The sequence below is a fragment of the Carlito syrichta genome, unplaced genomic scaffold (genome assembly GCF_000164805.1).
Source record: "Carlito syrichta isolate Samal-C Ts95f unplaced genomic scaffold, Tarsius_syrichta-2.0.1 Scaffold306685, whole genome shotgun sequence".
Taxonomy (NCBI): domain Eukaryota; kingdom Metazoa; phylum Chordata; class Mammalia; order Primates; family Tarsiidae; genus Carlito; species Carlito syrichta.
The window spans coordinates 479,560-497,568 of record NW_007250781.1 but is presented as its reverse complement, the minus strand read 5'-3'; the positions used below and the strand labels follow the sequence as shown (position 1 = coordinate 497,568).

The 18,009-nt window shown below is 40.5% G+C and overlaps 1 protein-coding gene across 1 annotated transcript in view; it reads left to right on the top strand.

Annotated features, from left to right (window-relative positions):
* POLR3F (RNA polymerase III subunit F) overlaps nucleotides 1-17,810 on the top strand; it is a 20,571-nt gene extending 2,761 nt beyond the window's left edge. Inside the window, exons 3-9 of the mRNA XM_008063232.2 lie at nucleotides 4,445-4,512; nucleotides 5,017-5,084; nucleotides 7,601-7,713; nucleotides 12,395-12,538; nucleotides 13,625-13,732; nucleotides 15,430-15,621; nucleotides 16,668-17,810. Of these exons, the coding sequence (XP_008061423.1) occupies nucleotides 4,445-4,512; nucleotides 5,017-5,084; nucleotides 7,601-7,713; nucleotides 12,395-12,538; nucleotides 13,625-13,732; nucleotides 15,430-15,621; nucleotides 16,668-16,745 (771 nt within the window). The 3' untranslated portion in view covers nucleotides 16,746-17,810. The remainder of the gene's footprint in view (nucleotides 1-4,444; nucleotides 4,513-5,016; nucleotides 5,085-7,600; nucleotides 7,714-12,394; nucleotides 12,539-13,624; nucleotides 13,733-15,429; nucleotides 15,622-16,667) is intronic.
* Nucleotides 17,811-18,009: the final 199 nt, after the last annotated feature.

The window sequence follows — 18,009 nt, the reverse complement described above, 5'->3', positions numbered from 1 at the left end:
CGGGAGCAGCCACTGCACTCCAGTCTGGGCAACAGAGTGAGACTCCAACTCAAAAAAACCAACCAACCAACCAAACAAACAAAAAACACAAAAAATAAAAAAAACTTCTTTTCCTAAAAGTATTTCCATTTGGTTTTATTAGCAATTAGGTTAAAGAATTCTACATCAATACCTCATCTAAATGACTGTTTTTATTGTTGTTGTTTTGAGTTGAAGTCTCCGTTGCCAAGGCTGGAGTGCAGTGGCATACTCACAGCCATCGCAACCTTGACCTGCTAGGCTCAGGTGATCCTTCCACCTCAGCCTTCCAAGTAGCTGAATCCACAGGTGCATGCCACCATGCCAGGCTAATTTTTTTATTTATTATAGAGACAAGATCTCACCAAGTTGTGCAGCCTGGTCTTGAAATCGTGAGCTCAGACAGTCCTCTCACCTCGGCCTCCCAAAGTGCTGGGATTACAGCCGGGAGCCACTGCGTCCAACCAACTGTTTTGTTTTTAAATCTATCTGCCTTGCTGGGTTTCTAGGAGCTCTGGATATGGAGATTTGGGAACAAGTGAACCTTTTGTTTAACCATTCCCTTCACCCTCTAACCTACGAATTGGCAAAAATGTTCTGTATAGTATATGTTTATAGTGTGTTTTAGACTTTGTGGGCCATATGGTTTCTGTCACAATTACTTAATTATGTCATTTTAGCAAGAAGCAGCCATGAATGATGATACATAAACCAGTAGGCATGGCTATGTTCCAATGAAACTTTATTTACAAAAACAAGCTATGGACTAGATTTCTGAAAAAAAGGAAAAAGGAGTGTTGGTGATTTCTGGTCATTTCACTGTGATAATGGTCTTTGGCTAGAGGAAGGCATTCTGGGAGGTTGTAGCAGTGGGAAAATATTCCTTTTTTGTCCTCTGACCACCCTCTAAGCCCTTTCCTTTCTGACTGAAAATCATCCTCAGTGCCTTTCTCTCTGTAACCACTGCCCACTGCCAGGCCTATTGGCTATAGGCTGTAGGCAGTGGTAATACCATCAAAGGATATTAAGTAAGGGAGTGTTTATTAATAAATCACAAAGTGTTTCTGATTTTAGCTCTTACACAGTTCTCAAATTTGTTCCCTCATTTTTACTCCTACTACATCTGCATATATTCAGACTCTTGACTTTTGCCTGGGCTACTGCAGTAGCATCCTAACTGGCTTCACTGACTGTATCTGCCTCAGAAAAGCCAGCCTTATCTGTGTTTATTACGTGTCTGACCAAGTCACTCTACCACTTAAATCTGTCAGGACTAGAGATTCAAGTCCAAACTCCTGGGTTTGCTACACTAAGCCCCCTGCCTTTCTCTCCAGCCTCATCTCCATTCTCTGCCTCAAAAATGAGGTTTCAGAGGGAACAGGTCATTTTTTATTTCCTGCCACATCACTCTATTTCATACTGTAGGACCTTTGTTCATGCTCTCCTCCGCCTAGAGGCTCTTCTCTTTCTTCACAGACTTAGCATTTAGGACTCAGCTTTGCCATTGTCTCCAGGAAGCCATCCTGAACCCCCAGGTTGCACCACAGCCTCTTCTCTGAGTACCCTTCTGCCCTCTACTTACCTCTATCTTAATGCTAACCAGGATGGTATAGCAGTCAGCTCTGTGTTTCCCTTTTAGAATTCATGTTTGATCCTCCAAACACCTGTCATAACACCTGGTGTTCAGTGAGTGTTCATAGACAGAAGAAACAACTTAATGGAACCTCCAGATTGAGCTTCATGGCTCCACTTTGCCACTTATTGCAGTCAAGGCAATGGAGGGAGAATGTCCCTGTTCATCTTGTATGTAAACTCATTTCCAAGTCAAGAGTCTGTCTAGTCTTAACACATGGGAATGGAACTCTTAACCTTGGCTTTCCAGAACTGCTAGAAGTTCACAGCTATCTGGGTTCTCCTAAGTTCAGACCCAAGGAAATTCACAAGCATGATCAAACGTGCTTTATTTTACTTTTGATTTGTTATATAAAAACAATACTATCTTTTATTCACTGGTTGACATTTGTGATTTTATGTAACAATAAAAATTATGCATAACCATAAATATCACTATTAACTTTATAAAGTTTATTTAGTTGTTATGCCTTAGAATATTTATGCATGCTCAGCCTTTATGTGAACTTATTATTTATACATATTCTATTTTTATTTTTATTGTATTTATATTATGTATAATTTGGATTTATTTGAGTTTGAGTATTTTGAGTTGGAGTCTCACTCCGTCGCCCAGGATGGAATGCAGTGGCATGCTTATGGCCACTCCAGCATCGTTCCCCAGGGCTCTGGCAATCCTTCCCCCTCAGCCTTCCAAGTAGCCAGAACTACAGGCATACACCATCACACCCAGTAAATTTTTTATTTATTGTAGACACAAGATCTTGCCAAGTTGCCAGGGCTGGTCTCGAACCCATGGACTTGTGCAATCCACTCACCTTGGCCTCCCAAAATGCTGGGATTTCAGGCAGAACCACCAAACCCAGTCTGAATATGTATTTTTATTTATTATTCTAAAACTGCTTTTTAAAAGTTATTTGGAGCCAGGTACAGTTTCTCATGCCTGCAATCCCAGCACTTTGGGAGGAGGAGGCAAGAATATTCCCTGAGCTCTTGGGTTCAAGACCAGCCTGGGCAACATCGTAGATGTTGTGACTTCGATCTCTACAATAAATCAAAAAATTAGACTGGTGTGGTGGTTCACGCCTGTAGTTCCAGTTACTTGGAAAGCTGAAACGGAAGGATCACCTGAATTCAAGGCTGCAGTGACTGTGAGTGTGCCACTGCACTCCAGCCTGGGGGATAGAGTGATTCTGACTCAAAAAAAAAAAAAAAAAAAGCTGGTTGTGGTGGTTTGTGCCTGTGGTTCCAGCTACTTGGGAGACTGAGGTGGAAGATGTGCCTGAGCCCAGCAGGTTGAGGTGACAGTGGCCATGAACATGTCACTGGGCTCCAGTCTGGGCCACAGAGTGAGACTCTGACTCAAAAAGAAAAAAATGTTATTTAGGCATCGATCATATGACTAATCCAGAGTCTAGTATATGGGAAATTATTAGTATTAATTTTTAAAATTTTGAGATGAAAAGCTAGGTTTTGAAAAATACATTATATATACATGATATATAAGCAAAAACTTAAGTCTCAAGTGAGAGACTAGCAACTGTGGAAAGTAGACTAACCTTTATGGCAAAAATATTAAAGGATGTATTATTTGTCATTGGATTTTAATATATCTCCAAAATAATTGACTCCTTTTTTTTTTTTTTAATCTTAAACTATAAGGAAAGTGAGTTTTGTTTTTTTTTTTTAAAGATGTGGGGTACAATTTAGGATTAGGTAGATAAGCGGTCATCATATAGGTAAAGTTTGGGCCCTTTGGTCTCTACTTCACCTGGTTTGAGATCAGGTGCCCTTATTGATGTTATGTGTCCCTCCCTTCCCTCTTCTGGCAGTATTCTGCTACTGCCAATCCCTTTCTCATAGGGTTATGATAAATGTTCAGGGTCCACTTATGAGTGAGAACATGTGGTACTCAGCTTTTTGTTTCTATAATAGATCACTGAGTATTAGAGACTCTAACTCCATCCAAGTTGCTGTGAAGTCCATAATTTTTTTCCTTTTTTATGGCTGCATAGTATTGCATTGTTTATGTGTACCACATTTTTAAATGCAGTCCACTTTCTTTTTTTTTTTTTTTTTTTTAATTTTAAATTGGAGTCTCACTCTGTTGCCCAGGCTGGAGTGCAGGAGTGCAGTGGCAAGCTCATGACCACCCCAGTGTCAACCTGCTGGGCTCTGGCGATCCTTCTGCCTCAGCCTTTCAAATAGCCAGAACCACAGGCGTGTCGTACCACACCCAGCTAAAGTTTTTTATTTATTGTAGAGATGAGGTCTCGCTAAGTTGCCCAGGCTGGTCTCGAACTGTAGGCTCAGGCAATCCACTCTCCTCGGCCTTCCAATCCAGTCCACTTTCAGTGGACAGCACAGTTTGTTTCATGTTTTTGCTATTGTGAATAGTGCTACAATAAACATGCATATGTAAGCATCTTTTTTATAGAATGATTTAAGTTCCTCTAGGTATATTCCCAGAAGGAGAATTGCTGGGTCAAATGGAAGGTTGATTTTTATATATTTTAGGGATTGCCACGCTGTTTTCCACAGAAGTTGTATTAGTTTACACTTTCACCAGCCGTGTAGAAGTGTTCCCTTTATCTCGCATCCTCTCCAGCATCTGTTGTTTTTTGAGTTGATTATGGCTATCCTGACTGGCATTAGATGCTCTCAGTGTGGTTTCAATTTGTATTTCTTTGATGAGTAGTTTAGACTGAGCATTTTTTCGTGTATCTGTTGACTGTTCAATTATTACTTTTGAGAAGTAATAATTGACTCCTGTTTTCTATTTTGAAAACTTTAGGGTCAATTAGATCTCTTAAGGAGCAACACTGGCCTTTTGTATAGAATAAAGGACTCTCAGAATGCTGGGTAAGCACCTGTTTTTTAATTTTAAGAAAATTGTAACTATTACAAAAGTAATGTATGTATTGGAAAAAAAACTAATACAAAATGCATAACATTAATGTGTCGTACATACCATCCCTCCCTCCAGTTATACATTTCATTCTCAGAGTTGGTTACTCTAAATAAATCGGTATATATTCTTTCTTCCAGATATATGTAAATACACATAGATGATTATATATTTATATATTACATATTTATAGATAATCTCTCTCTTTTTTTTTTTTAAACAAAAATGGAATCATGCTATCCATACTGTTTTGCAACTTGTTTTTTTTACTTACTGTATCTTGGACATCTTTTCATGTTGATACATACAGCTCTGTCTCATTCTTTTAAAGGTAAGCCCTTGTTTTGGTAAATAAGTCACTCTGGTGACCTTGTCTGCTGTTCCTTTAAGTAGTCATGTAGTTTATGAGATTATCCTGTACCCCTTTGCCTTTTTAATTCTACTTTATTCCTCTGCAGTAAAATGAAGGGATCAGATAACCAAGAAAAACTGGTATATCAAATCATCGAGGATGCAGGAAATAAAGGTAGGCATGTGATGGGGCAGAAAAAAGCATAGTCTTTGGGATTAATTATAGAGACTGAGATCCTGGCTTCCCAGGGTAAAGCACAGCGTGTAGAGTAAAAAAGGAACAGAACATACATATGTGACATGTATATGTTTGAAAGATACCTAACAGTGACTCAATGGTGGCTCTAGAGAGGCAGGAACAAGATGGCTGTGGCCAGGAGTGGGAAAAGACTTCTGAATTCTGAGCCACACTAATTTATTATGTATTCAGATGAATAAATTAAAAGTTAAGTTTCTTTTTAAATCCTCAGTTTTGTCCACCTGCAGGGGCTCACGACTATAATCTTAGCACTTTGGGAGGCCGAGGTGAGAGGATTACCTGAGCCCACAGGTTCAAGATCAGCCCAGGTAACTTGACGAGACCTCATCTCTACAACAAATCAAAAAATTAACTGGGCTAGGTGGCCTATGCCTGTAGTTCCAGCTACTTGGAAGGCTGAGGCAGAGGGATCACCTGAGCCCAGCATCAAGGCTGCAGTGGCCGTGAGTGTGCCACTGTACTTTAGCCTGGGCGACAGAGTGAGACTCAGACTCAAAAAAAAGAAAAAAATCCTCAGTTTCTAGCTAGTATGACCTTGGGTGAGTCACCTAAACTGTGAGCCTCTATTTCTTCATCTTATTTATAAATTTTGGATAATAACACCTCTGGTTTTTGCAAGGACCAGAGGGATACTGAGTACATTGTAGCAATGTTTTGACATATGTCCTTCAGCAGCTGCAGTCCTCTTCTATGCCCCTTGAAGAACTGTAGCTAGATTGCAGTTATTATGATTTAGGATGTATTTGAGTCATTGATATTACCTTGAAAAATTATGACCAGGCACAATGACTCATGCCTATAATCCCAGCAATTTGGGGGGCTGAGGTGAGAGAATTGCCTAAGCCCACAGGTTCAAGATCAGACTGGGCAACTTAGCGAGATCTTGTCTCTACAGTAAATAAAAAAACTAGCTGGGCGTGGTGGCCCACACCTGTGGTTCCAGCTGATTGGAAGGCTGAGGTGGAAGGATCACCTGAGCCCAGCAGGTTGAGGCTGCAGTGGCCTTGAGCGTGTCACTGCACTCCAGCCTGGGCAATAGAGAGAGACTCCAACGCCAAAAAAAAAAAGGACAAATCTCGGTGGCTCAGCCTGTAATCCCGCGCCTTTGGGAGGCTGAGGTGAGTGGATTGCCTGAGCCCGCGGGTGTGGATTGCCTGAGCCCACGGGTTTGAACCCCCTGGGCAACTTGGTGAGACCTCATCTCTACAACAAATCAAAAAAAAAAATTAGCCAGGCGTGGTAGTACGCACCTGTAGTTCCAGCTACTTGGAAGGCTGAGGCGAAAGGATCACTGGAGTCCAGCAGGTCGAGGCTGCGGTGACCGGGAGTGTGCCAATGCACTCCAGTCTGGGCGACAGAGTGAGACTCCAACTCAAAAAAAAAACAAAAAACTTATCTCATTATGCCTCTACATTGAGAGGAAAATAAAGCAAGATTTTTTTTGTAGCTCTTTTCCCATGTGTAGTATTTATTTCCTTTGAGACAGTAATTCTAACTCCCTACACAAGACTTTCAGCAGCTGTAAGAACCATAGACTCCCTTTATTCGTCTCTCATGTGCAGAGCTGTGTCCATATTTGATTTCATGTCTGCATATGCTCATCTGAAGGATATTTTACACCCAACTAAGGAGAGCAGTTGACCCTGACCTGAAATTAAGTTTGTATTTCATGTTTACAATCTAAAGTGAAAATATCTGAAAACAGAGATTAGGGGACTGGAAAGGATGGAAGAAATTATATAAGTGAATTCAATAGCATTCAGGATTTTTTCTTCCATTACAAAATTGTTCTTTTTATATATCTTTTATTTTTTTCTCTTTTAAAAAATATTTCTTGGCCATTGCCTTGCTAGACCTCCTTTTTAAATGTGTATGTGTGTGTGTGTATTTTTTTTTGAGTTGGAGTTTCACTTTGTCACCCAGGCTGGAGTGCAGTGGTACGCTCACAGCCACCGCAGCTTCGAACTGCTGGGCTTAGGTGATCCCTCCACTTCAGCCTTCCAAGTAGCTAGAGCCACAGGCGTTCGCAACCACACCCAGCTAATTTGGGGGTTTATTGTAGAGATGAGGTCTTGCCAAGTTGCCCAGGCTGGTCTTGAACCCCTGGGCTCAGGCAATCGCCTCGCCTCCACCTCCCAAAGTGCTTGGATTACAGGTGTGAGCCCCCATGCCTGGCTAAATATATTTTTTTTTAATGTGCCACATTGAGGTTTCAAAAAAAAGTGGTATGTTTATTTCCAGTTAAAGAATAAGCATGCAACTTATTGTCTTGCATGTTTTTGCTACTTTTGCCAAGGTTCTTACCCCTAAGTGATTTAATTTTTACTATTTGCTTTATTTTGCTAGTTTTCAAGTGAGATATAAGCTATAGGAATAGAAATGAAAATCAATGAACATCATAGGTCAACTTATTTTACTTTACTTTCTCATAGGAATATGGAGCAGAGATATCCGATACAAAAGTAACTTGCCATTAACAGAGATCAACAAAATTTTGAAGAATTTGGAAAGTAAAAAGCTTATCAAAGCTGTTAAGTCTGTAGCAGTGAGTAGTACTTTCCTCAAATATTCACTTACATGTGTATCTTCAAATGTATTTCAAGTTTTTATTCTTGAAGCTATGTTGCAATGTAAAACAACTGGTCAAAAAAGACTTTTTAAAATGTAATTCATACTGGATCCGTTTTTTAGATTTGTCACCTAGTTAACTAACTCTTGGTGTCTTACCACTCAAAAATCTAAAACAACTTCACTCTCGTCAGTGAAGAATTTTTGGAGTTGTAAACATTTTTCTTGGATCTTGTGGTTTGTAAGATTATTTACATTATCCCGACATATTAGCTTACACATTCAACAAGTACCTATTGAATGTTTGCCGTGTATCACGCTGTCCTGAGTACTTGGGATACATCAGTGACCAAGTCACAGAAAAATACCTGTCCTGGCAGAGAATCCTTCCTAGCATGCTGGTGTTTTTCCTTCTCCTCATCCCATCTCACCCCCACCACTTCTTGGGGCTCCATGCTCCAGAGCTGGCTCCATCAGGTACATCTGCCCCTGACCTCACTAATTGAGACATCAGAGGGGCTGAGATTCCCCTAGAATAAAGTTTGCTTAAATAGAAATCTCAGCTTAGAAGAATTTGATGTTCGTTAGTGATTTTACTTATCAAATGATGTGTATACCTTACTACTTCCCTGCTTTAGAATAGCATTTCATTTCCATATTTTTAATGGATAATTTCAAATATATACAAAAGTAGAGAGAATAACAATGTTATTGGTATAAATTCATAAATTCACAAAATTCATCCTTTTGCAATGTACAGTTCAGTGGGTTTTTTTTGTTTGTTTGTTTCTTTTTTTGAGTTGAAGTCTTACTCTGTCTCCCAGGCTGGAGTACAGTACACACTCACGGCCACCACAGCCTCAACCTGCTGGGCTCAGGTGATCCTTCTGCCTCAGCCTTCCAAGTAGCTGGAACTACAGGCACGCGCCACCACGCCTGGCTAATTTTTTTGATTTATTGTAGAGATGAGTTCTCACCAAGTTGCCCAGGCTGATCTCAAACCCGTGGGATTAGGCAATCCTCTCACCTCAGCCTCCCAAAGTGCTGGGATTATAGGCGTGCACCACCACACCCAGCTGAATTCAGTGGTTTTTAGTATATAGTCTCAGAGTTGTGCAATGTCACAAGTATCCTAATTTTATTACATCGTCATCAAAATGTTACCCCTAGTGTTTGCTCCCCAACCTCCCTTCCCCCAGGCCCTGACAACCGGTAACTTTCCAGTCTACTTTCTGCCTTTTTAGTGTAGTGAAATACCATTACATACCTATTAGAAGGCTAAAATCTAAAATTGATAATACTATATACTGACAAGATACAGACCCATAGAAACATTCATTTAATATTGGCGAGAATGCAAAATGGTATGGCCACCTTGTAAAACAGTTGAGCAATTTCTTACAAAACTAAGTCTTACCACATGTTCCAACAACAGTCATGCTCTCAAGTACACAACTGATTTGAAAACTTATGTCTACATAAAAACTTTCATGAGAATGCTTTTATCCATTTTGTTCATAATCATTAAAAACTAGAAACAGGCTAAGATGTCTTTCAATAGGTGAATGGATAAACAAACTAGAATATAATTCAGTGATAAGAAGAAATGAGCTATCATGAAAAGATGTGAATGAATCTTTTTCTTTTTCTTTTTTTTTTTAAATTGGAGTCTCTATTGGCCAGGCTGGAATGCAGTGGCACACTTATGGCCACCCCAGCATCAACCCGCTGGAATCCGGCAATCCTTCTTCCTCAACCTTACAAGTAGCCGGAACTACAGGCACGTGCTACCATGCCTGGCTAATTTTTTATTTTGTTGTAGAGATGAGGTCTTGCCAAGTTGCCCGGGCTGGTCTCAAACCCGTGGGCTCAGGCAGTCCACTTGTCTTGGCCTCCCAAAGTGCTGGGATTACAGGCTAAGCCACTGAACCCAGCCTGGATGAATCTTAAATGCTTATTGCTAAGTGAAAGGAGTCTATCAAAAAACACTACATACTGTGTGTTTCCAACCATATGACATTCTGGAAAAGGCAAAATTATAGAGGCAATCTTACTATGCACAAAAATTTCAAAAGTCATTTAGGAGGTTGGGGAATGCATAATGGGACAGTAGAAACTAAATGTATTACAGATGTAGATGTATGGAAGAGGGTAGAGGCATAAGATGTTGACCTAAGAAGCTTTGGAAGTGAGTGGTGTCTGTAAGACTAAAGGCAAAGGGAAATACATAGCACTATTCTTGAGCTGATGGAGTTGCTGCCCATAAAGATCCTGGCTAACCATTCTGATACCACTCATGCTAGAATGGAACATTTTTGCAAATAGATGGCGGAGGGGGGAATGCTGGCTACAGTGCAACTGTGATTTACTTCCTAGAGTTAGGTCAAGCGTCACAGGCCAAAGGCACCAAGACTGCCTTCACTTTAGATGCCAGTCTCAAGTTCAGGGATCCCCAAGCCACCCACACTTTGGCCAACTGGCTACAAATTTGGGAGTTCCCTCAACCCCCTCAGATTCAGTAATTTGCTAGAACAAATCACAGAATCAGGAAAGCACTGCATACTTACCATTGTGGTTTTATTTAAAAGAATACAAAGAACCAGCCAACTGAAGAGACACATGGGGCAAGGTCTGGGAGGGTTCCAACACAAAGCTTCCATATCCCCAGTACATATCACCCTCCGATGATACATCGGTGTGTGGTTACCACCCATGGAAGCTCACCCAGGCTTTAGTGTGCAAGGTTTTCATTGGAGTTTTATTAAACAGGCACAATTTATTAAATCCTTGACCATGAAATGAAACTCAGTCTTTAGCTCCTCTCCTCTAATAGGTTGGACTGATATGACATGGTTCAAAGCCCCAACCCTCTAGTCATGTGGTTGGTCTTTCCAACATGTATAGCACCCATCCTGAAACTATTTAGGGCCCCACCAGGGGTCACCTTGTTAGCATAAACCCAAGTGTGGTCCAAGGGGCTCAACATGAATAACAAGGACCCCCTCCCCCACTGGGAATTTCCCAAGATGTTAAGGTTTCTTCTCAGGAAACATGGGCAAAGTCTAACTAAATTCTTTATTAAACAACAGTGGAGGCCAGACACAGTGGCTCATGCCTGTAATCCCAGCGCTTTGGGATGCCAAGGCGGGAGGATTGCTTGAGCCCAGGAGTTTGAGACCAACTTGGACAACATAGCAAGACCCCATGTCTACAAAAAAATCAAAAATTAGCTGGGCATGGTGGTGCATGCCTGTAGTCCCAGCTACTCGGGAGGCTGAGGTAGGAGGATTGCTTGAACTCAGGAGTTTTTTTTTTGTTTTGTTTTGAGTCAGAGTCTCACTCTGCCACCTAGGCTGGAGTGCAGTGGCATGCTTACAGCCATTGCAGCCTCAACCTGCTGGGCTCAGGTGATCCTTCTGCCTCAGCCTTTTAAGTAATTGGAACCACAGTGTATGCTACCATGCCCAGTTGATTTTTTGATTTATTGTAGAGACAAGGTCTTGTCAATTGCCCAGGCTCATCTCAAACCTCTGGACTCAAGCTGTCCCCTTGTCTCCATCTCCCAAAGTGCAGGGATTACAGGTATGAGCCACTGTGCCCAGCTGAGCTCAGAAGTTTGAGGTTGCAGTGAGCTATGATCACACCACTGCACTCCAGCCTGAGTGGCAGAGCAAGACCCTGTCTCTAAAATAAAAATAAAAAAAAACAACAATGGGATTTAAGTTTCTCACTGTTGGAGTGGGAGTGACAGATAAACCAGGGGAAGAAGCTAGAATGATCCATGTAGTAATTGATTAGATGTGGAGACATCAGTATGGATTGTTGTTTAATATGAATATAGATTACTATATATACAAATGTGTATTTTAGGTATGTATTTATATAGGAGTTAGAAAAAACAGATAAATCTTGCTCTGCCAGATGAGAAGGCCTAGAAGCAATGAATGACACCCCAGTAGCAATGAACACACCTAGCACCCAAGTCTTGATTTCTAATACCATTTCCCAATAAAAGAAGCCAGGGCTCCTTGGAATAATGGCTGACTCTAGGGTTCAGGCAGGAACTATACAAGATGCTCCAAATATCTTGTAATGACAGAAAATAAGAAAGTGCCAGAATACTTACACGTGCATGCACACACACACACAAAATCACAGTAACACACACAATGATAGGGTATATCAGAGAGATACAGGAACCGACTAAAAAGCTTCCAGTGCGCAAAGCTAGAACAGGTGCAGTAATAAGTATTGGGTTGTAACTCAAAGTATAAAATAAATATTCATGAATCCATGCTGATAGAAATAAGTATTTGAGAAACCATCACCACCAAAAGGAGCCTAAGGAGATATGACAACTAAATGTAGTGTGGTGTCCTGGATGGGATCCTGGAACAGATGAAGGACATTAAGGGAAAACTAATGAAATATGAATAAAGTACAAACTTTAGCCAATAATGATTTCTCAGTATTGGTTCATGAATTATACCAAGTACACCTCACTAATACCAGGTGTTAGTAATAGGGGAAACTGGGCATGGGACTCTCTGGACTCTGTGATAATTCTGTACATCTACTACTGTCTAAATTACAAGGCTTTTTTAAAAGTTAGTTTTTGGAAATGTATAAACACTTAAACTGTGTGTGTTCTTTCTTAGGCCTCTAAAAAGAAGGTGTATATGCTCTATAACCTGCAGCCAGATCGCTCTGTGACAGGTGGAGCCTGGTACAGTGACCAGGATTTTGAATCTGAATTCGTAGAGGTGCTTAACCAACAGTGTTTTAAATTCCTGCAAACTAAGGTGAGTCATAACTGAGGAAACAGTACTGCAATTCTTCTTTTAAGAAGTTTCTTCATCAAGTATTTTAATCTTATATATTATATATTATGTGTTGTAGGAACTGAAATCTAAAATTAGTAATTTTTGCTAAACAATATAATTTCTTCTATTGATTTGACTTAATATAAATTATATTCAAAAACACCAATAGTCTTGCTTAGATTTCTTTTTTTTTTAATTTTTATTTTGAAATTGTGGGATTAGGTATACAAATTCAGGGTTAGGTATACAAATGTTCATTGTGCAGGTACCCTTATTGATGAGTTGTGCCCCTACTTATATTGACTACTATCAATCCCCACCCCTCACCCCCCTCCCTGCAGTTTTCTGCTACTTTCAATCCCTTTCCTACAGTAATGCTGTAGTTGTTCAAGGTCCACTTACGAGTGAGAACTTGTGATACTCGGCTCTTTGTTTCTGTGAGAGATCACTCAGTATTATAAGCTCTAATTCCATCCATGTTGCTGTGAAGTTTATGATTTTGTTCTTTATGGCTGCATAATATTCCATTTTATATATGTACCACATTTTTTAAATCCAGTCCTCTTTTGATGGGCAGCACGGTTGGTTCCATGTTCTTGCTATTGTGAACAATGCTGCGATAAACATACATGTGCAAGTAACTTTTTTATAGAGTGACCTGAGTTCTTCTGGGTATATTCCCAGTAGGGGGATTGCGGGATCATATGGAAGGTCAAGTTTTAGAAGTTTTAGGAATCACCACACTGATTTCCATAGAGGCTGTACTAGTTTACACTCCCACCAGCAGTGTAGAAGTTTTCCCTTACGCCACATCCTCTCCAGCATCTGTTATTTTTTGAGTTATTGATGATGGCCATTCTGACTGGAGTTAGGTCGTATCTCAGTGTAGTTTTAATTTGCATCTCCTTGATGACTAGTGAGGCTGAATATTTTTTCACGTATCTATCGGCTGCTCGTATGCCTTCTTTAGAGAAGTGTCTATTCATATCTTTAGCCCACTTTGTAATGGGGCTGTTTGTTTTTTTTCTTTTCTTGCTTAGATTTCTTATGCTTCAACCTTTACAGGCGGAAACAGCACGAGAAAGCAAACAGAATCCAATGATACAAAGAAATAGTTCATTTGCTTCATCTCATGAAGTTTGGAAATATATCTGTGAATTGGGGATCAGTAAGGTCAGAACTCTGTTTTTAACCTTTTCATGTAATTTTCATCTTACTTTTTAAAAATGTATTCATCATAAGGGTAGCATTTACAGTGTATTCCAAATATGTATTTGACCCTGACCCCTTTTTTCAGATGATAGCTTTGAACGTTTTGGAAAAATACCTATACTTTAAGCAAAGGCAGTCACTGCCATGGTGACTCACACTTGTAATCTCAGCACTTTGGGAGGCAGAGGCAAGAGGATTGCCTGAGCCCAGGGTTTGAGACCAGCCTGGGCAACTTGGTGAGACCTTGTCTCTACACTAAATTAAAAAATTAGCTGGGCATGGTGGCACGCACCTGTGGTTTTAGCAACTTGGAAGGCCGAGGTGGAAGACTTTCCTGAGCCCAGCAGGTCGACACTGCAGTGGCTGTGAGCATGTCCCTGCACTCCAGCCTGGGTGACAGAGTGAGACTCTGACACACACACAAAAAAGAGAGATAGCACAGAGTGCAGGCCTGGCGATGTACTTCACTACCAAATTCAGAAGTCTATTGTGACAATTTCTGGACTTTATCAGGATATTTCAGTGTATGTGCAAAATATCAGTCATGATATCGGTTGTCATTTATTGGCATTTTCTCTCTCTCTCTCTCTCTTATTTTATTTATTTATTTATTTATTTATTTTCAAGTCAGAGTCTCACTCTGTCACCCAGGCTGGAGTACAGTGGCATGATCATGGCTCACCACAGCCTTGACCTCCTGGGTTCAGAAAATCCTCCCGCCACACCCAGCTAATTTTTTGATAAGCTCTCTCTTTGTCCAAGCTGGTTTTGAACTCCTGGGCTCAAGCAATTCTGCCCCCCTCAGCCTTCCAAAGTGCTGAGATTACAGGAGTGAGCTGCTGCACCCAGCTATTGTATTGTATTACTTATATCAGTTGTGTTACCAGCACATTCTTTTGAGGACCTATACGTGAAGACACTGATGCTTTTCACAATCAGTGAGGAAGTCGAAGCAGCCACATAGATAAGTCATTTGCATTTCCTGGGCCTGAGAGTTCTCATTTATAAAAACTAGGAACTATAAATTTCTTATTTATAAAGTACCTTTCTTTTCAAGCATTTTATAAGTCTGTATCGTTACTTTATTCATTTCTTTATTTGAGACAGAGTCTCACTCTGTCTTCACCCAGGCTGGAGTGCAGTGGCATGATCATGGCTTGCTGCAGCATCAATCTCCTGGGCTCAGGTGATGCTCCTGCCTCAGCCTCCTGAATTACTGGGATTACAAGCATGCACCACCACACCTGGCTGATTTTTCTTTTTTCTTTTTCTTTTTTGTAGAGATGAGATTCCACTATGTTGCCCATACTGACCTTGAACTCCTGACCTCAAATGGTCCTCTTGTGTCAGCTTTCCAAAGTGTTGGATTACAGGCGTGAGCCAACACACCTGACTACACCATTACATTATAAGACTTCTAGATTTTACTTAGGAAGTGAATACATCAGAAAGTATCAAGCTTAGCCTGAGTTTAGAGTTCTGTCCCTAGTATTTCAGTGGTTTGTGCTAACTTGAACTGTTGTCCATCCTCTTTGTGCTTTTGATTACTCCTCTCCAGCATAATGTTTCCCCCACTTCACCATGGAATTGTGACCCTTTACTGTTTTTAACATGCTCCAAATGGATGACGTCTTATCCTAACGTATCCCTTTTTTTAGGTGGAGTTGTCCATGGAGGACATTGAAACCATCCTGAATACGCTCATTTATGATGGGAAGGTGGAGATGACGATCATTGCTGCAAAAGAAGGCACAGTCGGCAGTGTAGATGGACACATGAAGTTGTACAGGGCAGTCAGTCCAATCATCCCTCCCACGGGCTTGGTCCGGGCACCCTGCGGACTCTGCCCGGTGAGTTAGCGAGGCTGCGCTTTACACGACTGCCAGCTTGTGTAGTTGCCACATGAAACTGCAAGGACACTCTGGTATTCTCAGACTCGAGGGTTGACCAAGAGCTGCTCAAACTTCTGTATAACCTTGATGAACAGACTTTTAATGAACAAATCATTGCCTTACATTCTTGGAATGAACAAATCATTTCCTTATATTCTGCTCTTGGCCCTGAAATGGACACTTTTTGGTGTGGGCTAATCTTTTTACCTAAGTGGGGAGAGAAATGAGACACATTGAGAATCTGCCATGAGCCAGGTGTGTTTTTAATGATCCTCATAGGTGGTCTCATTTAATCCTGCTCACGTCCTTGAAGCTAATGATGTTATTTCCCCTGAAGAGTGAGGGAACTTGGGCACAGGAATACCTAAGAGTAATAGCTTAGAAGAAACAGCAGGATCCAATCCAGAGATCTCGTCTTCCCCCTGCAGCATGCTCAGCACTCTTCATTTATTCATTCCCAGATAGGCCATGAGGCCTGCTTTGTGCTCTAGGCACTGTGGGCACAACAGAGAGCAAGAGACTAGGTCCTCGTCCTCATGGCGTTTATATTCTTGGGTTGCTGGTCTATGCCTTATTTCACTATATGACCCTTATCTGTGTGCTTGAGCTCTCTGTGCCTTGATTTCAATCCCAAGACACAAGGCGAGCATTGGGAACTCTTGTTTAACAGCCTTCACAAAACAGAAGGTAGCTAACACAAAACATTCAGCTAGTCAAGGTTAAGCCATTCACGTGTAGGGGTCTCCCTTCCTATATTCCTGTATCACCTGCTGGTAGCATTTTGCCCAGTGGGCAAGTGAGCATGGCTATTTTAATGCCACAGTAAAAGGCCTCTGGTTAACTAACTATGACCACGAAATGTATTATTGGTAGGTTGTTAAATATAGTCCTAATCCCTTTCAACTTGAGAGTTTTGTTTTTAGTGTTGATTTAAATAAGTGGTTGGATCTTGGATATTTTAAAACTGTAGTTTGAATATAAACTGTTTTTTTCTATTTTTAAAGGTTTTTGATGACTGCCATGAAGGTGGTGAGATTTCACCGTCTAACTGTATTTACATGACAGAGTGGCTTGAATTTTAATAGACAACTATGAACTTCACTGACGTTTTGCACATGCATTTACTTTGGGAGCAGATAATTTAATTCATGATGGAACATCAAATCCTGAAAGCCAACGTCATAATATGGATACAGACGTGCTGCTATGGAAACTTTTTTTTTATTTATGAAGATTAAATTTATATTGGTAAGGTAGCCAACAGAATTTGAAATAGAATAGGTTAGCAGTAAAAATCTATTCTTCATTAAACAAAATACTTTGAAACTCCAGAGGACTACATCTTTGAAGACTGTCAAAGTCAAGGAAAATGAAGCCTACAAACCCATACTTACCAGGTAGTATGATAATGGCTACAGTATAAAAGTGTTCTTTTAAAAGTTATTTATTAAGGTCTTTATTGGAATTTTTTATATCTCACTCACTACCATTTCTGTTTTCTCAGCGGTCTCATTGAGAAGATAGTAAAAGTGGTAAAGGCAGGAAAGCAAGGGAGGTGTACACAAACTTGAGGCATGACTGGAGAGATCTCTTTTCTACATGCTATATTTCTTTTTGTATCAGAAACATTCTTTCAGAGGATTATGCTACCATACTTATTTCAAACCCAAACAATGACTTGTTGAGGTTATGTTGTCAGTGCATAAATGTGAATTATCATTTTCATCCTGAAGAGAATGTTTTCACTGTCCTTCGTTAAAGTCTTATAAATTTCACTCTGTGGCTCAACTGTATGGTTTGCTAGGATTATCCCTATATTCTTTTTTGATGTCTGCAGTAGACTGAATGTTTGTCTGTCCCTGATATTCTAATGTTGAGATCTGATTTCCAGTGTGATACTGTTTGGAAGTGGTGCCTTTAGCAGGTGATAGGTCAGGAGACAGAGCCTTATGAATGGGATTAATTCCCTTATAAAAGAGATGCAGAGAGCTCATTGCCTCCTCTGCCATGTGAGGATACAGGGAGAAGACAGCCTTCTGTGAACCAGGAAGTGGTCTCTTAGCAAACACCATGTCTGTAGTCACCTTGATCTTGGACTTCCCAGCCTCTAGTATTGTGAGAAATAAATTTCTATTGTTGATAAGTCACCAGTCTATGCTATCCTGTTATAGTAGACAGAGCAGACTAAGCAATGTCTAATCATTGAACTAAAACTAAGAATAGTCCATTGCCCTCAATCCATGCTTTATTTTTGAGGGAGGAGGTCCCATTCTTTTCTTTTCCCGTTTCAGATTTGTTTTCTTACTCTGTTGTAAAAATCATCGGTGGTATGTCTAAGCAGAAAGC